This window comes from Photinus pyralis, unplaced genomic scaffold (assembly GCF_008802855.1).
Source record: "Photinus pyralis isolate 1611_PpyrPB1 unplaced genomic scaffold, Ppyr1.3 Ppyr1.4_LG9, whole genome shotgun sequence".
NCBI lineage: Eukaryota > Metazoa > Arthropoda > Insecta > Coleoptera > Lampyridae > Photinus > Photinus pyralis.
This window is the reverse complement of record NW_022170878.1, coordinates 21,907,551-21,929,983: the sequence shown is the minus strand read 5'-3', so window position 1 is coordinate 21,929,983 and position 22,433 is coordinate 21,907,551. Positions and strand designations below refer to the sequence as shown.

Here is a 22,433-nt window from a genome sequence, read left to right as displayed (position 1 = left end):
GGGTGGATGTGATGAAACCTGACACTTAGGTCTCTGTGACTTCCTAGGGGGTGGCTTGAATTTAACACACGGAAACAAAAATCCACGGTGCCTATCCTTCCTCGGAACGAAAGCAAAGTTTAGTGTTTGAACGGAAACTTAGTCCAGGAAATCCTTCGCGTGGCGAGTGGGAGACGGCTAGTTGCCAAAGTTTCTACACAGCACGTGTACTTAATTTTATTTTATTAGTTTATTAGCTTTGATCGCCTGCGGGAGACGGATTTTTTGAGTTAGCGGTACGGCAGAACACAAACTTTTATGATCACTATCCGACGGTAAACCGCGATGGGTCAAAGTATTATTTCACCAGCTCTTCTTGGGGCAAATATCTCTCCGAAACGTAGCGCTCCTTCGACAAATGACCTTACGGCACTAGTAGGAAATTCCACCTGGGGCGGATCCCGAAATTCTGCGCCTTGAGGACTAGGGCAGCACTTTGACTTATATATCCTCGAGAAATCACAACGTATCCTAACGCGATTCACTGCATCCAAAGTAAACTGGGGTGAAGCTCAAGGGTTCGCCAAAATATCACCTGATTGGAACCTGGGTCTTCTTCGCCAAAAAATCAACGCGAAAAGAAAATAACACTTCGGAACGGGTGCAAAAAGCACGCAACTGGGAGCAACCGAAATAAGCCGGTGGCTCAAACCGCCAAGTGTACCAAAACGATCGCTCAAGGTACGTGTTGACCGCTTGACGTACTAACCGCGAGTCTTTCCAAAACGCGATCACTCAAAGTACGTGTTGACCCCTCGACGTACTAACCGAGAGTCTCTTCTAAAACGATCCCCTTCTTCAGAATTGAAATGAAAAAACCACACCCAAATTACCATAAAACAAAAATGGCTCCCGCTAGAAATTCTCCCATTGGTTCAGATAAAGAAGACTTAACCCACTCTAACTTCGTCGTCAACCTCAAGGAACTGCTGACTAAACTGATCTCACGGTTTTCTGCTGATGACGTGAAAACTCCTTATCTCTTGACGGCTCGGTGCTACATCCGCTCCTATTCTCGGTCCAGACGGCGCAAAAGTTGATAAACGAACGACAAAAAACTCGCATTACTCATGATGACGTCAATCAGCTTTGCACTCTTCCCACGACGAAATTAAATCTGAGCGAAATTAAATCTATCGGACCATAGTCTTGAGCGAACCGAAATGCCCAAACACAAAATTTCTAACCGGAACAAATAATGAAATATACAGGGTGACCTTCACTATCATGACAAGAAATTTCGAAAATTTTTAATGAAATTTGGCGCGAAATCAAACCACTCGTTACAAGTGATAAAATTTGGAATTTGACAATGACGTTTTCCTAACATCTTCCTAACAAATTGGATCATTTGTCCTAAGTGGGGTGGGATTCTGCAAAATTGGCGTCATACTGCCAAATGTCCAATTTAAGGCTAGTTGTGAGTAATTATTCTATTCGTATTTTAGCCAATCTTTTACGCAGTTGACTGGAACGATGTTTCATTCGTACCAAAAGTGAACTATTATGAGTCGGAAGATAAGTCCAGAAACAGGCCATTTTATAGCGTACACTGAGTACAAGTAACCATGTGTATCGAGGGTACTGCAGATTATTTCCGAGGGCAACTCCAAAGAATGAGTAAATATTGGAAAACATATTAAACACATTAAAGTATTTTATATCTAATAGATATTATCTATGTTATACAATGTTTACGATAGTAGCATTTCCATGGTAGATAACTTCATTGGTTACAATTCAAACACTGCCCAATTAAGTTTCTTATTTATGTCAATCAACTGAACAGGTACAACTGGCTTATAGTGTTTCATAGATGACTCGATCCATTCTTAAAATACAACAACCCGTCCGACAAATGCCAAGATATATCCTGACGTAATCGCAGCGTAAAATCGCTTAAATACAGCAGACAAATATGCTCAGACAGTTTCTCAACTAATATTAAAACGGTAGGCAGTTCTACGGTAAAGTACCTAGACCTACCATCGAACATTTAATATAAAAATTAGAGAATTGTTTGAAGAGCAGTGACTAATTTATTTTTTTATTATTATTAGAGCCTTTTACGTTTACCTAATCACTGCATGTATGTTTTTCAGAGGAACCAATTCGATGTGATAAAAATTTTATTTCATAGATATTGATCCGTGACAGATTACACCATCCCTTTTTGCAACGATAATTTAAAAAATCAGAATGAACAATTTGACGATGAGAATAATGGTATTTTGATTTCCAATTTTTTAAAATAAAAAAATATACAAAACAGATAATAAGGCTATTTTTTCCACATTTAATAATACTGCTACAATTTTATTGTAGTGGTTCATAAGCGAATATAATGACTATTTTAGCCGCACCACCGTAAAGTTAATTTGTCCATTTAACATTTTTTTAAAAGATGCATATCGCGATGAAAAATAATATGATGACAGTAAAGTTTACGCGCCCACAGACGATAAACAAATTGACCTGCAAACTTAGCAGCAGTATGATCTTGGGCCAGCCACCGTGAAGTTAGTTCGCTCATTTGGAATTTTGTTAGTTCGCTCATTTGGAATTTTTAAAAAAGATATTACGGAAATGTAAACAAACGATGAAAATAGTTAAACAAACGTAAACAAACGATAAACAAACGACCTGCATCGATAAACATACAAAATTATGATTTTGGGCGAGCCACCGTGAAATTAGCTCACCCATTTTGAATTTTTAAAAAAGACATACGGAAATGTAAACAAACGATGAAAATAGTTAAACAAACGTAAACAAACGATAAACAAAGATGTGCATACAAATAATTTGTGACGTTATTTTCTTTACCGTGTAATCTTTGCTTTGGCTTATATTTGAATTACTATATGGAATCCCTCTCGAATAACATTATGCGAACTCTTACCTTTATATAGCAATCCTTACGCCATCTAGGTGTTCACATTATAACCCGATCCTTTATTTGCGATATAGTTTTCTTTTAAAAAAACCTTTTGTCTAGTGTTCTGTTGATTGGCGCGGTTATTCTTCTCCCACTCCCGCGCAGTCCTTGTTGAAGAACTCGATTCGATCTTGACTTGTATTTGAGCTACACGCCATTACACTTACTTGACATATTCGACTACCTTTTTTTGGGATTAATTAGTGGTGTTGTACTAAGATTAGTGAAGTTTTCTCTTATCATCTTACTTCCAATTTCGCTGATGACGCATTGCTGCGGATTTATCGTACAAGTTTAAGGCCGTTTTGCGGTATGTTAGCTATGACGCATTATCTTTTTATTTTAATTAATCTATTTTAGGCTACTTTCGTACTCCCTAAGTTTTCTTACTTATTATTTTGGTTTTACCAATTGCTTTCTGACTGTACATTGATATTTTGACGTGGAAACGCGAATACCCGATTTTCCATATGGTGCAATAGAATTCCATTGAAGTTTCGACGCCATTAAAATTCAAAAACGCTCTACATATTTCTACCTTACCGACTGAAGAATTACCGCCATTTCATGTGAAACCGATATTTGAACTGATGACCCAATTTTACGAAGTTCGTTGACCTACGATTCATTCTTCCGAAACGCAAGTACTTAATTAACGAGACGTGTGGAGTTAGTACTGTGTAAATTTTTAATTAACGTTATGTATTTTACTTTGAAGAACTTGCTCGTGTGATTTCTTTTGAATTGATAAGATTGCTTTGTCATTGAAGATAGATTCAGTTATTTTATTTGTACATTTTATAGTATTTTTCTCTTAAAACTTTATGTCACTTTTTGATATCTCACACCGATTGTGAAAACCAACCCTTAGTCGAACCAAATTTTGTTTTGTTGTAAAGTCATTTGAATTTTTTTGATTCTTTTTAGTATTGATTGCAATTCTACGTACAAGAATAACCATTCGTGTCTTACGTTAACCATTGCTTATGCGATATATTGTGCAACGCAAATCATTACCCTTCTTATATTTTTTTTGTTTTTGTGTCTGACTGTTTCAGATTTGCAGTTTCGCGTCCTCTGAGCTCGGAAGGTTGCGACCGGAGTTCAAGATAAATTTAGTTATTTTCGTCGTTTTTCCCTTTTAACGTTTGATTACATTTTGGTTGTTGATACTAACGAGTTGTGATTATTACTTTGTTTGAAAGTCACTTAATGATTATAGCTCCGTTGTTGCTGCGGAAGCCCTTTTGGATAAATATTTTCCCAGGCTACGTGTTGGCTTCTCATTTGTTTTATTAGAGATTATGTTAAATTCCCAGTTTGATATACTAGATCGATATATTACAGTGTCAGATTTGTGATATTTTGAGATCTTTGTTATTAAACTACCCGCATTTATACATCAACTACTGTTTGTTTTCCCCATAATTGTGTATTCCTTTGAGTTTAGTAAGACGAGAATAAGGATCTCTTGGTCTGCCTTGTTCATCCCTTTAGTATTCCTCTCTCTCTAGATTTATCAAAGACTAAGTGGCGCCTATCCGGATTACTTTTACTGTTTCCTTCCCTTTTTGCCTTATTTGTGTGTGTATAGAAGAACCCCAGTTTCACCCCGATCCACCTCTACTTTGCCTGAGCTTACCGTGTGCTTATCTAAGGTAATTTTGTCACGTTGGCCCAAAGTGAACGTAACAAATATTAATATGAACAATGGGCGGTGCCAACTTCACGGACGTAAAATATTAAATCAAGGAATGGGGAGGGGGGAGGGGGGAGGCAAAACAAAATTCGTAAAATAGTATATCTACCGAATGGCTTCCTAACGTCACAAACATTACTGAACTATGAAACGGTTTGACAGGCATAATTAAATTTATAATATTGTCAAGGGGTTAGCAAGGTCGACCTAATTTATGAGCCTCTGATAAGATAATAAATTGTAGACTGTAAACTGCAACTAATTTATGTCGATCTAGATGAAATATAATAACATTTCAAAAATGGTAGACTTGCAACCATGTTTTTGAAAACTTACTTCTTTAAAACTTAACCCCCACCCCCTCCCACATTAGCCAGTTTTATACTTGTATTCCTTCAGTTGTGTGATGGACTGGAAGTCGAAAAGCACCAGACCAACGAATCCGAGGAAGAACGCGAACGTCTTTTGCGTTCCAACATTTCTGTAGGTGTCACACGACTGCAGTACTTCCGATAATAGTGTCTTATGTAGCTTTACACTACCGATCTTCTTCAAAGGATGGCGACAGGAGTTGACAGAGGCCGACGTTTACGAGCCACTTTCCGGTTACCGTGCGCGCTTGCTTGGTGAAAAATTGGAGCAGCTATGGAGAGAAGAGGTTCAGAAATGTAAAAAATCGAATGCGACGCCGACGCTTCGAAATCCGCTAATACGGGCCTTTTGGTTTGAGGGCACCGTGAATGGATTGATTTTGATGGTGAATGAAGTGATTGTCAAGTGAGTGACTTGAAAAGTTGTATGTAAAAAAAGATTTTTTTAGGCCTCTACAATGCGTTCTGATCGGTCGACTTATTACCGTCGTCTCTTCCGTCGACAACGTGGGGAAGCATGAATTGTATATGTATGGTGCAGGGGTGGCTTGTTGCTCGCTGATAGCTTCCTCCTTAATGCACCCGTACATGCTGGCAGCTCATAATCTAGGTTTGAAGCTAAGGATCGCGTGCATTTCTTTAGTTTATCGGAAGATCCTGAGACTAAAACTTAGTGAAATCGAAGGGATAAGTTCTGGAAAAATTCTCACGCTAGTTACAAACGATTCGAATCGCTTCTATGAGATTCCTATAATGATGCACTACCCTTGGGTAGTGGTGCTTCAAATTGTCGTAGCAGGATGGTTCCTATATGAAGAGTTTGAGATTTCGTCGCTATGTGGTGTTGGCTTTATAATTTCATTCGTGGGGCTTTATTGTGAGTACCCGTGATTTTTATTTTTGAAAACTTGCTGTTACAGTACTTCTGGGAATGATTTTGAAACGCTTACGTTCGAAAACACTCACAAAAACGGACGAAAGGGTGCGTGTGACGAAGGAGATCATCTACGGCATACAAATGCTCAAAATGTACAAGTGGGAAGGCTATTTTTCGAATTTGGTGTCTGCATGTCGCAGGTAAAGCATCTACTATATAGGTTTGCATGTAACATCTTCAATTTTTAAGATTGGAAATCAGATCTACGCGCCTTTCTTCGTACGTAAAAGGGATGTGTACGAGTTTCCATCTTTTTGTACAACGCACGTCGGTTTTTGTCACGATTTTGGTTTTTGTGCTTTTAGGCAACGATATAACAGCTGCAAAAGCGTTTCAATTGGTATCTTTTTACACTATCCTGCGAAATACTGTCGTATACTTCCTGCCAAAGGCCATTCATGTAATAATGGAGTCCGTAATTCCACTGGGAAGATTAAGCGAGTTTCTTCGCTGCGATGAAATCCAGAACGATTCACCCGCTCCCTCAGACGGAAGTGGAGACGCAATCATACTCCGCAACGTTTTTGTGCAGAAAGCTTCCGCCAACCTTCTTTCTGACATGAGTGCCACTATAGGACGAAACCGCTTGGTTGTGATTGTCGGGCCAGTCGGTTGCGGTAAAACAAACTTGGCACACGCTATCCTAAACGAGATGTCTTTGAGCTCAGGTTCACTAACAGTGTCAGGAAGTGTCAGTTACGCATCTCAAGAACCTTGGATCTTCACCAGCAGTGTACGACAGAATATCATTTTCGACAATACAATGGACAAAGAACGCTATGACAACGTAGTGAAAGCTTGTGCTTTAAGCCGTGACCTGAAACTGTTCCCTCACCACGATCAGACAATCGTGGGCGAGCACGGTGCGTCACTAAGTGGTGGACAAAAAGCGAGAATCGGCCTGGCTAGGGCCGTTTACAGAAACGCTGACATTTACATTTTGGACGACCCTCTATCGGCTGTAGACTCCCGCGTTGGAAAGTCAATCTTCGACAACTGCTTCAAGTCACTACTGAAGGATAAGACTGTTCTCCTAATTACTCACCAGGTGCAATACTTGAAGGCCGCCGGTCATATTATTGTACTTAACAATGGTACGGTGACAGCCCAAGGTAGATTTTCAGACTTGGTTTCCCAAAACGTCGACTTTGACAAGATACTTTGCAACGGGGAAGGTGAAATGCTCGCAGAATGCGAAATAAATCCTCTGAAAACACGAACCGCGCGCACCGAGTCATTAGTGTCCAAGCCAGTAGATGTTTCAAACACAACGAACGAGCAAGCAACTACAGGTGTCATTACAAGCTCTGTCTACAAAACCTACTTCTCAGCGGGAAGCCATTGGAGCACCTTGTGCTTTATGATTGCTCTATTTGTGATAGCCCAAGTACTTGCAAGTGGATCTGATTACTTCATCGCCTATTGGTACGTGTTAATTCTGGTAGAACTGACCTGAAATGTTGCGATTTCAGGGTTAATTTGAAGCAAGTCCAAACTTCGTCGATCAGCATGCCAATTGACATATTCATTTACATTTACACGACCTTAATCCTGGGGGTAATAGTTTTTGGTGTTGCTGCAATGGTCACCTTACATAATCTGTGCATGCAATCTTCGACCAGCTTGCACAACGCCATGTTTACAAGTGTTCTCGGATCGCCATTAAAATTCTTCCATCTAAACCACTCTGGAAGAATCTTGAACCGATTCTCCAAAGATCTACAAACAGTCGATGAAGAGCTACCACTTATGATGCACGAAACTGCTCTGTTGGGTCTTGTGACCAGTGGAGCGTTAGTTCTTATGGCCACTGTCAACTACCTTTCATTAATTCCAGCTTCAATCGCTATTGTAATGTTGTACTATCTGCGCAAGTTCTATCTCGCAACAAGTAGAAACCTTAAACGCTTGGAGGCGACAAGTACGTATTAATATAGATTAAGTATATGACGAGAGTGAACAAAATTTTAAGCTAGGAGTCCGGTTTTGGGCTATGTAAACGCCACGATCCAGGGATTATCAACGATACGCGCCTTTAACGCCCAGCAGGTTGTGCTAAATGAGTTTAACTACCACCAAGATCTGAACTCTTCCGCCTCTTACATGTTCATCTCAACATCCAGAGCCTTTGGTTATTGGACTGATCTATCCTGCAACATGTATGGGATCTCTGCCATATTTCTTATCCTCATCATTGGCGGTGAGTGTTTGAGATGCATCTGAAGCCTTCTTTTAAGTTTGTAGATAACTTGGGCGGGAATCTTGGAATAATCCTAACCCAAAGCTTAGGACTAACGGGAATTCTTCAGTTCGTGGTGCGGCAATACGCTGAAATGGAGAACGCCATGACATCGGTTGAACGCGTTCTAGAATATGGCGCACTTGAGCAAGAAAAAGAAGACGAATCCATTACACCTCCTCCAAATTGGCCGGAACACGGCGAAATCGTTTTCGACAGCATTTCACTCCGATACTCACGTGAGGTTCTGATCTTAAACAACATCAACCTTCTAATTAAACCAAGAGAAAAAATCGGCATCGTTGGGCGAACGGGGGCTGGAAAATCGTCAATTATCAACGCCCTGTTTAGATTAAGCGAGTTTTCAGGCTCGATTGCAATCGACGGAATCGATACCAAGACTGTCCCACTGAGTGAATTGCGTTCCAAAATTTCGATTATTCCCCAACAGCCGACCATCTTCTCGGGATCGGTGAGAAACAACCTGGACCCGTTTCGCGAATATTCCGACGACATTCTATGGAAAACACTGGAGAACGTCGAATTGAAAGATCCCGTCAATGACCTGCCCTCCGGTTTAAATTCGATTGTTACTGAAGGTGGTGCCAATTTTAGTATTGGTCAACGTCAACTCGTATGTTTAGCGCGTGCGATGCTGAGGAAAAATAAGATTCTTGTTCTCGACGAAGCCACAGCGAACGTGGATCCAAAGACTGATCTTTTAATACAAAGAAATGTTAGGGAGAACTTTTCGGATTGCACGGTTCTGACGATCGCCCACAAGTTGGACACTGTCATGGACTCTGATAAAATTTTAGTTATAGACGACGGAAAGGTGGTGGAATTTGACCACCCTCACGTATTGCTACAAAATTCCGACGGTGCCTTCTGTGGTATGGTTGACCAAATGGATAAGTTATCGGCGGAATATTTGCGGAATGTTGCCCAGATGGTAAACCATTATTTCTGGATTTGAGAAGTACTAATTTGATACCTACTTTCTAGAATTACGCAAACAATATGACAGAGAGCTCTAGGTTGTGATGCTTCCAGTTTTGCCCACGTTTGATAGTAGTTAAAATAAAACCGGTAGTCAATATTACAGTGCCTTGCCGCACAATAGTATTACTTGCTTGTCAGTTAATGGTAGTTGTGGGACCGATAGCAGCGTACAGTTTTCGGAGTTTGAACAGTAAGGAACGGAGGATAGTGGCCAAATACAAAAACCTTTTATATCAGTTGCGTATGTGCATGCCCCTCCTCAAATTCAAAGATTGTGAGAAATTTTAGGGTACGGTTCATTGTTTTCTTAGCACTATTTTATTTCTCTATTCGATAGGGTTTTGTGTGCTATTCAATTTTTATAAGTGGTGTCCTGTGCCTAAACCCCTAGTTTTTAGATTATTGAATATTTTTCACAAAACAATAATGAATTACATGTTTATATACAGGATCGAGTAAATAGTGATAATAGAAACCAAAAGAATTCCAGTAAGCAAGTGTCACAAGTAAATTATTTGCTGCAATTAATGTGCTCCCTATTTCGTAGTAAAATAAGATTAAGTAAAAAGGCGAATTTCGAACTAGTCTTTTTAAAAAATCGTATTTTACTAGGAAATAACGAGTACACTTGCAGCAAACAATTAATTTATGGCACTTGTTTACTATTTGGCATTCTTTGGTTTTTTTATTATCACGGTTTACTCCTGTTTATAATAATGTAATTCATTAATGTGTAACTGTTTAGTGAAAAATATTGAATAACTTAAAAACTACGGGGTTTAGGCACAGGATATCTAAGAATTAAAGAGCGCACAACAGACCGTCGAATAGAGAAACAAAATAGTGGTAGTTCCATTTGAATAAAAATAGTTATAGCACTTTGAAAACTAGAAATTTTACAATTTTTTTGTAAATTCACAAAATTCTGTATCATTAAATTCAACTTTCTCATTACCAAGTGTTGCCTTTTATTCAGATTAAAATTATTGATTTCTATTTCTTAACTTTAAAATCAAGGTCGCTACGATTTATCAAAATGGGACTGGTTTATAGAGAATTATTCGGAAAAAAATTAATAATTTGGCCTGCAGAGGTTAAAAAATGACATCGAATAAGCTAAAAATAAACAGGCTGTTCCATTAAAAAAATCAGCTGTGTATTGACACCGTAAACATGAGACACTCTGTACATTCAAAAATAATTTCTGTAGATGCACAACCTTCTATAGTTGACATTTGCACAAAAGATTTTTGCTATCTTTTTACCAGGTATGAACTTGGAAAGACCGACGCAGTGTTATAGGACCCTGTATAATTGTTATAAATCGTAAAAAACGAAGAAAGAATGGGAAAATGTCGTCTTTTTAGCGCATTTCCACAAAAATAAAAAACAAGTTAAAAAGTAATCGTAAACGATTTACATAAAGCGCATTTCCACTTGCATTCATTGCCCATTTGTAAGATGCAACTTCTGTTAAAATCGTAAAAATCCGGCCACAAATATGAAAGATAGCGTTGCACATGGGCAATCCATTTTTGACGTGCTACTTCAAGTTCAGTTTATGAGAAGAATTTCATTTCAATGCTTTTCTAAATAAGAAAGTTGGAACTGCGCATGCGCAAACCTAAATTTTGAAACTAATGTTAGATTTTCCTTGTTCCAAGCGCCTAAATATCAAATTTCACTTAAATGCTTCCATAGATAAAAAAGTTGGCACTGCGCATGCGCAAAATAAAATTTTGAAACTGGCGCTAGATTTTCCTTTATTCCAAGCACCTATGTATCAAATTTCATTTAAATGCTTCCATAAATAAAAAAAATTGACACTGCGCATGCGCGAAACCAAATTTTGAAACTGGTGTTAGATTTTCCTTTATTCCAAGCACCTATGTATCAAATTTCATTTAAATGCTTCCATAAATAAAAAAAAATTGACACTGCGCATGCGCGAAACCAAATTTTGAAACTGGTGTTAGATTTTCCTTTATTCCAAGTGCCTATGTATCACATTTCATGTAAATTCTTCCATAAATAAAAAGTTGGCACTACGCATGCGTAAAACCAAATTTTGAAATTGGCGTTTGATTTTCCTTTATTCCATGTGCCTATGTATCAAATTTCGCTTAAATTCTTCCATAAATAAAAAAGTTGGCACTGCGCATGCGCAAAACCGAATTTTGAAATTGGCGTTTGATTTTCCTTTATCCCAAGTGCCTATGTATCAAATTTCGTTTAAATTCTTCCATAAATAAAAAAGTTGGCACTGCGCATGCGCAAAACCGAATTTTGAAACTGGCGTTTGATTTTCCTTTATTCCAAGTGGCTATGTATCAAATTTCATTTTCATTTAAATATTTTTATAATTAAAAAAGTTTGTAATTCGGTTTATAAATGGTCGAGATGCGAAAAGGGCACTGTGAATTTTGAATCGATTCGACTCAACTTTTGGCATTGCGTATTATATGGCTAAAGCTATGCCCATATTTCATTTCATGCAATTCAGTTAATAACTAACGGAGATGTAAAGGCGATCGGACATTTCTAAACAAAGTTATCGTTCACACGGACAGATACAGGGACAGACAGACAAAGGAACAGACAGCAATACAACATTATAAACGATCTCTAGGATCGTTAATAAACGGCAAAAGTGTAAAATTGTGGAACATGTAAAAAACGGTTTTTTGTTTTTTTTACAATAACTTTTTTTGTAAGCGGTACAGAAAAAATTCCTTCCTTGGTGCAAGACTCGACACCATAACGAACCATAACGACCAAATAGCGAAAAAAGTAGAACAATAGCTCTTAAGATAAAGAACTAGTAGCGTCGCAAAACGAGAGGACGAACGGACGGACGGACGCACGGACGGACAAAGTGGCCACAATAGCGCATTTATTTTTTATTTTTGTGGAAATGCGCTAAAAATGCGCTATTGTGGCCACTTTGTCCGTCCGTCCGTCCGCTCGTTTTGCGACGCTACTAATTCTTTATCTTAAGAGGTATTGTTCTACTTTTTTCGCTATTTGGTTCGTTATGGTGTTGAGTCTTGTACCAAGGAAGGAATTTTTTCTGTACCGCTTACAAAAAAAGTTATTGTAAAAAAAACAAAAAACCGTTTTTTACATGTTCCATAATTTTACACTTTTGCGGTTTATTAACGATCCTAGAGATCGTTTATAATTTTGCATTGCTATCTGTCGCCTGCCGGTTGGTCTCTCCGTCTGTTCCTTTGTCTGTCTGTCCATCTATCTGTCCGTGTGAACCATAACTTTGTTTAGAAATGTTCGATCGCTTTTACATCTCCGTTAGTTATGAACTGAATTGCATGAAATTCAATATGGGCATAGCTTTAGCCATATAATACCCAATGCCAAAAGTTGAATCGAATCGATTCAAAATTCACAGTGCCCTTTTCGCATCTCGACCATTTATAAACCGAATTGCAAACTTTTTACTTATAAAAGTATTTGAATGAAATTTGATACATAGGCACTTGGAATAAAGGAAAATCAAACGCCAATTTCAAAATTTGGTTTTGCGCATGCGCAGTGCCAACTTTTTTATTTATGGAAGCATTTAAACGAAATTTGATACATAGGCACTTGGGATAAAGGAAAATCAAACGCCAATTTCAAAATTTGGTTTTGCGCATGCGCAGTGCCAACTTTTTTGTTTATGGAAGAATTTAAATGAAATGTGATACATAGGCACTTGGAATAAAGGAAAATCTAGCGCCAGTTTCAAAATTTTATTTTGCGCATGCGCAGTGCCAACTTTTTTTTATCTATGGAAGCATTTAAGTGAAATTTGATATTTAGGAGCTTGGAACAAAGGAAAATCTAACATTAGTTTCAAAATTTAGGTTTGCGCATGCGCAGTTCCAACTTTCTTATTTAGAAAAGCATTGAAATGAAATTCTTCTCATAAACTGAAATTTAAGTAGCACGTCAAAAATGGATTGCCCATGTGCAACGCTATCTTTCATATTTGTGGCCGGATTTTTACGATTTTAACAGAAGTTGCATCTTAAAAATGGGAAATGAATGCAAGTGGAAATGCGCTTTATGTAAATCGTTTACGATTACTTTTTAACTTGTTGTGTATAACAATATATTTCGGGAGTTTCCGGCCAGGGGATTATGATTTTCGGATCCAGCGGATGTTTTTACATAGAGTGCACTTGGCTTTGTTGAGTGAAATGACATCCAGCCCAAACCGTACTTCTGATAAATTATAGGGCTTTGCATCGCGCCCTTCTGATAGTGTATTATTAGTATGGGTAAAAATAACAGTGTAAAAAGTATAGCAAACGAGCTCTTGGGTATGGCTATAGTATGTGCAAAACCAAATTGAACCTGGTGTTAGATTTGCTTTTATTCCAAGTGCATATGTATAAAATTTCAAAAATGCCTTCTATAATAGTGTGCTTTTATGGAAGAACACCATAGGTATTTTTATATGTCCCTAAGACAGTTTGAAAGATGGTGTGACAATATCCAAGGACTTTAAAAAATTGTTCACAGCATTTTTTTTCTTGTGTATTTCTTTTGTTTTTTTTATTTTAATACTCTTAACATATATTATTTATATTCTTTATGTTTTCGAATACTTTTTATTAACAATACATGAACATTGTTATTGGGGTAACCTGTTATGGTCATAAATAAATAAATAAATAAATGTATCAAATGTCATTTAAATACATTTATAAATTAAAAAAAGTTTTGCAATTCGGTTCATAAATGGCCGAGATACCAAAAGAGCACTTTGAATCGATTAGGCTCAACTTTTGCCATTGCGTATTATATTGCTAAAGCTATGCCCATATTGAATTTCATACAGTTCAGTTTATAACTCACGGAGATGTCAAAAGGGTCTTCCTTATTTTTTGGTCTACAGTGCCAATTCACGAACTCTGATCTACAAATTTGATAAAGAATCCACCTGCAAAATTTCGTCGTAATCGTCTCATTCGTTTTCGAGATATCGTGCTAACGGACAGACACCACATTATATACTCGCAAGGAGCTGGATAATAAGTGAATTGCACTAATAATAAAAATAAAAATAAGAACTTATCATTTTTTTATTTCCCATTTTCGCATATTTCCTTTGCGCTTTGAGCAGAATGTCAAGTTTCAATTTTTACAACGCTTCAATCATCCCAACCGGAACCACCAAAAGGACCTGAAATTATTACAAGATGCAGGTCAAGGGTTCGAGTCGTACCTACGCCAGATTCTTTTTTAACTAAAAGGTTTATTAAAAGTTCAAAATTAAGATGTGCGTACATTTTTTTACAAACGCCGAGAAAACAAAAAGATATACAAAAAACGTTATAAAAGATAAATTGTAGAGAATTTAATTTCCTACAAAAAATTCCGGATCGCATAATATGTATATTCGACCCTTAATATATGATAAGCAATCAAAGATACTATGAATGCCAACGCAATCAAGATGCGTAACTTTAAATGGTTGATATGGCTAAACGATTAAAGATAGATATATGCCGTCGCGGACTTTTTTGTAGTATTAATTATCTCCAATTTTTGTTCTATAAAATTTTGTGTATCCCAATTGGTATCGGCAGCGTTTTCATTTAAAGTGCGCGCGACTATTATAAGTACCAACAAAAGAATACAGTATTGAAATCTTCAGTGCAAACGCAATTCGTAGCATAATATCCGCTATAAAACCGATTATGTTATTATAAAAGTGGGAGAGGTACACCATAGCTCTCCTCCCATTGTCACGGAACCATAAGTTCCCATTTAGTTAGACTTCTTCCTAATTTTATACTCAAAGGCTGAAGTCAGTATCATCATCTGGAATTTAAAATCCCTTACGAAATCTGGTTGCCAAGCATGAGCGAAGAAATTGAGTCGAGGGTATTGTATGTATGCTGGTTGGTTTCGCCGTCATCACGAAGGATGGTTATCGGTTATGGAACGAAGAAAGGTAATCATCAGGAGAAATGTAATCTTCCAGGAAGAGAGTTTTCCATTTAAACAACCTGTGTCGACAGGACTAAGTGAATGCCAGAACAAAACTGAGACATTTTGAGATTACAAATTTTGACTGCAAATTCCTAAACGATTTAAACGAAGAAGAAGGAGTGCTTCCTGAATGGGCAAAATATGTGACAGAAATGATATGACTAATATATAACACCTATATCGAATCATGAACTTTTCTTGGTAAGGAATCTCCTTTGCTCTTGCATAGAGAAAATTTCAGTCTTCTCTATAGACACCTGCCTGGGAAGTTACGTATCCCCACGAAATTTTCTGAAACATAGCGTAATCGGTCAACTTCAAACTGATAGTGCAATCAATCTCTCGTTGAAAGGAATTTTCCCCACATTTGGAAGTGGGCTTGTACTTACATAAGAGGGTTACTACACCTGCACCTCGTCGCTGACGATACCATAAAGTTTAATATCACTATCTGTACGCATATCATCAAAATGATTAAGATAATTTTTAAGTGTTCGAGATAAGCCACCCGAGAAGTACCGATTATGGCAAGAATTAACAAAAATCTTTCCTCGCCGTAATTGTCGATACTCGCTCTTTTCATTTCGTGGACACGATGCAGAAGAAGGTGAACAAGAAGTTCATCATACCCTTGGTGCTAGGACTCGTGATACTAGTCGTTGGAGTAGTGCTAGTGTTAGTGGTGTTTCCAAAAGTTATCGACGATCAGATTATCGAGGTAAGTTTGAAATCGATAGTTTTCGAGATTGTATAACGTGTTTGTGCTGTAGAACGTGGTACTGAAGAAGGAAACTGTCCAATTGGAGAGATTTGTTAAGATTCCGTTTCCGTTCAAGTTCTCCGTGTATTTGTACACTATTGCGAATAAAGATGAAGTTCTAAATGAGGGGAAGAAACCGAAGGTGCGACAAATCGGACCATACGTTTACGAGTAAGTGCAATTTATATTTGCTTCCAGCAGATGGACGAAGTATCTACTGGTTGTCTCCATGTCACATATCTCCATGGTAATTTACACAAACGCAATGGGCAAAGTTTAATAGCCAATATTGTAAATGCGTTAAAATTACATAATGTCCTCATAAATCAAGTACCCGATCTCCGAGGACCTATCTTGATTAATACTTATCTCACACTCTTTGGGATGGCGTTTCGCGGTGCAACGAAGGTGGCACAACTTTAATTTATTTATAACGTCTGCCTACTTCATCTTCGTTCTTCCTTTTTGATCAGGTGAATTACTGGAACATTTTCATCCTCCAAAGTGCCAAACGTGCGTTCTTTCGACAAGAGTTTTGTTTTTGAAATCTGTAGATTGCTTCTTATCTATGTACATAACTGGTGGTTTGTAGAACATGTAAGACATCAATCAAGGAAACAAAGATATTCGCTGTACTACAAAAATTACACGACTCACAACATTCGAAATGCTATCTAGAAAGAAGTGTTGTAAAGAAAAAATTCTAATACTTGAACTGGGGAGGTGATATACCCGAGATGTACTTAAATGAAGGTTTGCGAATTCATCAACAAACTAAACAAAAATATTCGCTGTACTACAAAAATTAAACCACAACAACAGAGAAAATGATATGTAGAAAGAAGTGTTGGAAAGAAAAAATTCTAATACTTGAACTGGGGAGGTGATATACCCGAGATGTACTTAAATGAAGGTTTGCGAATTCATCAACAAACTAAACAAAAATATTCGCTGTACTACAAAAATTAAACCACAACAACAGAGAAAATGATATGTAGAAAGAAGTGTTGGAAAGAAAAAATTCTAATACTTGAACTGGGGAGGTGATATACCCGAGATGTACTTAAATGAAGGTTTGCGAATTCATCAACAAACTAAACAAAAATATTATTCGCTGTACTACAAAAACTACACCACAACAACAGAGGAAATGCTATGTAGAAAGAGCTTTTGTAAAGAAAAAATTCTAATACTTGAACCGGAGAGGTGCTCCACCCTTATACGTGCACTTAAATGAAGGTTTTCGGATGCTGTAAGCGAAATCAATCAACGAAACAAAAATATTCGCTGTACTACAAAAACTACACCACAACAACAGAGGAAATGCTATGTAGAAAGAACTTTTCTAAAGAAAAAATTCTAATACTTGAACCGGAGAGGTGCTCCACCCTTATACGTGCACTTAAATGAAGGATTTCGGATTGTGTAAGCGAAATCAACCAACGAAACAAAAATATTCGCTGTACTACAAAAATTACACCACAACAACAGAGAAAATACTATGTAGAAAGAACTTTTGTAAACAAAAAATTCTAATACTTGAACCGGGGAGGTGCTCCACCCTTATACGTGCACTTAAATGAAGGTTTTCGGATTCTGTAAGCGAAATCAACAAACTAAACAAAAATATTCGCTGTATTACAAAAATTACACCACAACAACAGAGAAAATACTATGTAGAAAGAACTTTTGTAAAGAAAAAATTCTAATACTTGAACCGGGGAGGTGCTCCATCCTTATACGTGCACTTAAATTAAGGTTTTCGGACTCTGTAATCGAAATCAATCAACGGAACAAAAATATTCGCTGTATTACAAGAATTACACCACAGCAAAGGAGAAAATGCTATGTAGAAAGAACTTTTGTAAAGAAAAATTCTAATACTTGAACCGGGGAGGTGCTCCACCCTTATACGTACACTTAAATGAAGGTTTTCGGATGCTGTAAGCGAAATCAATCAACGAAACAAAAATATTCGCTGTACTACAAAAACTACACCACAACAACAGAGGAAATGCTATGTAGAAAGAACTTTTGTAAAGAAAAAATTCTAATACTTGAACCGGAGAGGTGCTCCACCCTTATACGTGCACTTAAATGAAGGTTTTCGGATGCTGTAAGCGAAATCAATCAACGAAACAAAAATATTCGCTGTACTACAAAAACTACACCACAACAACAGAGGAAATGCTATGTAGAAAGAGCTTTTGTAAAGAAAAAATTCTAATACTTGAACCGGGGAGGTGCTCCACCCTTATACGTACACTTAAATGAAGGTTTTCGGATGCTGTAAGCGAAATCAATCAACGAAACAAAAATATTCGCTGTACTACAAAAACTACACCACAACAACAGAGGAAATGCTATGTAGAAAGAGCTTTTGTAAAGAAAAAATTCTAATACTTGAACCGGGGAGGTGCTCCACCCTTATACGTGCACTTAAATGAAGGATTTCGGATTGTGTAAGCGAAATCAATCAACGAAACAAAAATATTCGCTGTACTACAAAAACTACACCACAACAACAGAGGAAATGCTATGTAGAAAGAACTTTTCTAAAGAAAAAATTCTAATACTTGAACCGGAGAGGTGCTCCACCCTTATACGTGCACTTAAATGAAGGATTTCGGATTGTGTAAGCGAAATCAACCAACGAAACAAAAATATTCGCTGTACTACAAAAACTACACCACAACAACAGAGGAAATGCTATGTAGAAAGAACTTTTGTAAACAAAAAATTCTAATACTTGAACCGGGGAGGTGCTCCACCCTTATACGTGCACTTAAATGAAGGTTTTCGGATGCTGTAAGCGAAATCAATCAACGAAACAAAAATATTCGCTGTACTACAAAAATTACACCACAACAACAGAGAAATACTATGTAGAAAGAACTTTTGTAAAGAAAAAATTCTAATACTTGAACCGGGAGGTGCTCCACCCTTATACGTGCACTTAAATGAAGGTTTTCGGATGCTGTAAGCGAAATCAATCAACGAAACAAAAATATTCGCTGTACTACAAGAACTACACCACAACAACAGAGGAAATGCTATGTAGAAAGAACTTTTGTAAAGAAAAAATTCTAATACTTGAACCGGGGAGGTGCTCCACCCTTATACGTGCACTTAAATGAAGGTTTTCGGATGCTGTAAGCGAAATCAATCAACGAAACAAAAATATTCGCTGTACTACAAAAACTACACCACAACAACAGAGGAAATGCTATGTAGAAAGAACTTTTGTAAAGAAAAAATTCTAATACTTGAACCGGGGAGGTGCTCCATCCTTATACGTGCACTTAAATTAAGGTTTTCGGACTCTGTAATCGAAATCAATCAACGGAACAAAAATATTCGCTGTATTACAAGAATTACACCACAACAAAGGAGAAAATGCTATGTAGAAAGAACTTTTGTAAAGAAAAAATTCTAATACTTGAACCGGGGAGGTGCTCCACCCTTATACGTGCACTTAAATGGAGGTTTTCGGATTCTGTAAGCGAAATCAACAAACTAAACAAAAATATTCGCTGTACTACAAAAATTACACCACAACAACAGAGAAAATACTATGTAGAAAGAACTTTTGTAAAGAAAAAATTCTAATACTTGAACCGGGGAGGTGCTCCACCCTTATACGTGCACATAAATTAAGGTTTTCGGACTCTGTAAGCGAAATCAACAAACGAAACAAAAATATTCGCTGTATTACAAAAATTACACCACAACAACAGAGGAAATGCTATATAGAAAGAAGGGTTGTAAAGAAAAAACTCTAATACTTGAACCGGGGAGGTGCCCCACACTTATACGTGCACTTAAATTAAGGTTTTCGGATTCTGTATGCGAAATCAACTAACGAAACAAAAAAATATTTGCTGTATTACAAAAATTACACCACAACAGAGAAAATGCTATGTTGAAAGAACTTTTGTAAAGAAAAAATTGTAATACTTGAACCGGGGAGGTGCTCCACCCTTACATGCACTTAAATGAAGGTTTTCGGATTCTGTAAGCGAAATCAATCAACGAAACAAAAATATTCGCTGTATTACAAAAATTACACCACAACAACCGACGAATTGCTATGTAGAAAGAGCTTTTGTAAATAAAAAATTCTAATACTTGAACCGGGGAGGTGCTATACTGTTAAGTGCCAGTTCAAGAAAGTACATGAAGATTTATCCCTTGATCCGTCCGACAAAATAGAGTATCTCAAGCTGACAACTATGTCGAATAGCTGTGCTCGAGGCCTTGTGGAGAGCTTCCCTGCTGTTGCCGAAAACTACAGAAAGACGATCCACGTGCTGAAGGTTCGTTTCGGAAGAGAAGATCTGCAGATCGGGGTGTACATGGGGAGTTGCTGAATATGGTCTTTAAAAATGGAGATTGGGGAACTGTTTCCGCTTGTTGGACTTGGTTCAACGCCTCGCCCAACAATTTACATTGTCGTCCGGGAATGTATTGCTTATACTACTAGATACAGAATTTACTATTTTTCTGATTTTGTTTCGTGTTGTTGGCAAGATGTGGACCGTTTTTCTTTTTCAGTGAGTACAAAGAGAGAAGAATACTACAGTACGGCTCCGAAGATCTGCAGTACGAGGAGGTGTGGTCGTTTAAGTTCAACAAAAACGCCTCCGGTTCGCTCAGCGAAGACGATGAAGTCACCGTGATCAACGCTCCTCTCATTGTAAGTGTTGAAAACTCGCTTCGCGAGCTATAGTCGCATCTTCTAGTCTATCTTGCAAAGTGTGGAAAGCGCACCACTGCCCTTTCCACCCGCCATGATCGAAGGGGTGATCGGGGAAATTCTCGATTCCACCGAGCTGTTCATGACGGTACGCGTCGGCGACCTCACCTTCAAGGGCATAAAAATGTGCCACAAGAAAGATAAGAGCGCCATCGCTAAGCTGCTCTGTCTAACCATGTCGCTGATGAACCAAAAGATGCTGGAGTACCATGAAGACTACGCGCTATTCTCTCTTTTCAAATACGTAAGTTGAAGGATGCGTCGGTTTTGGAGTTCTATAACGCAAAGTATTCCAGAAAACGAAAGCTGATGGACCCTTCGTTTTGAACACTGGTGTGACTGATTCAAAGAAGTTGGGATTGATATCGAGCTACAAAGGAATGGCATCTACAGAGTTTTGGAATGGGACGTATTCGGCGTGCGATAAGGTGAACGGGTACTTTACCACCTTCCCGCCGTTCATGGAGGAAAATTCGTCGTACAATGTTTACAGTAGTGACATTTGCAAGTAAGTTGAACAACTCCTTATTGTCCATCCCAGACACACATTGGGAACTAGTTGAATTTGTGACAATTTCGCATATTTATGAGATGTTTGCTGAAGTTGCATAACTCAAAAACTTGTGTAACACAGTAAAAAAATACCACAAAATAAGCACAAAGTAAAAGGCAGGTTTTACAACACGGCTCTCTGTCGAATTCGTACAAAGAATTGCCCCTAATCTGTTGTATGTCAACACCGTCATTTAAGGCAAGAAATTTTTTATATGAGGTACCGTTATTTTTTTATCTAAAATTAAGGGTTGTAAACCTTTAAGACAATTATCGTCGTAAATCATTATGTGAGAGAAGTTAAAAAAGTCCGAAGTGAAAATGTTCTTAAAGATAGCCATCTCTGGGCAATTTAAAACCGTTGGTATTCCATGTATTTTGGTCAATTAATTGGCAAGTTATAACTAATTAGGTTTTTTCATTTAACGTCACTTTAATTTTAAGACAGAGAAGCTCGCAGTGAATGAGCTGCGTCTCCGTCTGCACTCCCGCGAAGTGCACCTAAAATAGTATATTAAGATACAAGTGTATAATCAAGTCTTTAAAGCACGCGCAACGAGTTTAAGGGCACGACGCAAAGCGGAGTGCCTTTAACGTTGCAAGTGCTTTAAAGACTAATTATACACGTGTATCTTATAGTTTTTTTATTATACCTGCAGTATAATTTAAAAATAGGAAATACAATGAAGTCATATTGACGTTATACTCGAATACATGTCTAATTAAGTGGGCTGGGTGTTCGTAATTTCACGATTGCCATGGAAATGTCACTTGACGTTTGCTTACAAAAATCATTTTCTTTGTGAATTAAACGATTTCCGTTGAAAAAGATAATACACCGCCCATTAAATCGATGGTTGTAAAATCTAAACAAACGTTGGTAGGTGTAAAATCCAACTCCAGTAAAGCCTATTATAAAGAATATGAAAAGTTGTTTCCATGGATGAATAGGAAGTTACTTACGAATACAGTCTTAAATGCATCCATAATGCTGGCATATATGAAGGAAATGTCAAAGGTATTTAAATCTTCTATACTTTGGTGCATTCATTCAAAACTTTAAAGCAACGCTGCGATTAAAAAGTGGAACAGATTTGGAAGCATACCCTAAATTACGCGCGTTTGTGAAAGCTTCAACCA

The 22,433-nt window shown here is 37.6% G+C and overlaps 2 protein-coding genes across 7 annotated transcripts; both read left to right on the top strand.

The window, feature by feature from the left end:
- The first annotated feature begins 3,585 nt into the window (after nucleotides 1-3,585).
- LOC116181296 (multidrug resistance-associated protein 4-like) lies at nucleotides 3,586-9,571 on the top strand. Of its 5 annotated transcripts, none has more exons than XM_031501610.1 (10): nucleotides 3,586-3,617; nucleotides 5,076-5,159; nucleotides 5,208-5,453; nucleotides 5,497-5,924; nucleotides 5,968-6,124; nucleotides 6,174-7,409; nucleotides 7,457-7,905; nucleotides 7,957-8,184; nucleotides 8,229-9,175; nucleotides 9,229-9,571. In XM_031501610.1, exons 2-10 carry the CDS (start codon nucleotides 5,083-5,085, stop codon nucleotides 9,265-9,267), a joined length of 3,807 nt encoding a protein of 1,268 aa, XP_031357470.1. In that variant the 5' UTR covers nucleotides 3,586-3,617; nucleotides 5,076-5,082; the 3' UTR covers nucleotides 9,268-9,571. The 5 variants fall into 5 exon arrangements, with proteins under 5 accessions (XP_031357470.1, XP_031357471.1, XP_031357469.1 ...); XM_031501611.1 differs by having other exon boundaries at nucleotides 3,600-3,621; XM_031501609.1 differs by lacking the exon at nucleotides 3,586-3,617 and adding an exon at nucleotides 4,044-4,086.
- A 4,568-nt stretch (nucleotides 9,572-14,139) lies between these two features.
- Nucleotides 14,140-21,253, top strand: LOC116181185 (sensory neuron membrane protein 2-like). 2 transcript variants are annotated; one of them, XM_031501467.1, is made up of 7 exons: nucleotides 14,140-15,205; nucleotides 15,255-15,426; nucleotides 15,479-15,943; nucleotides 15,996-16,156; nucleotides 20,540-20,681; nucleotides 20,728-20,985; nucleotides 21,038-21,253. In XM_031501467.1, exons 3-7 carry the CDS (start codon nucleotides 15,821-15,823, stop codon nucleotides 21,251-21,253), a joined length of 900 nt encoding a protein of 299 aa, XP_031357327.1. In that variant the 5' UTR covers nucleotides 14,140-15,205; nucleotides 15,255-15,426; nucleotides 15,479-15,820. The 2 variants fall into 2 exon arrangements, with proteins under 2 accessions (XP_031357327.1, XP_031357328.1); XM_031501468.1 differs by having other exon boundaries at nucleotides 14,140-15,426; nucleotides 15,479-15,661; nucleotides 15,717-15,943.
- The last annotated feature ends 1,180 nt before the right edge of the window (nucleotides 21,254-22,433 follow it).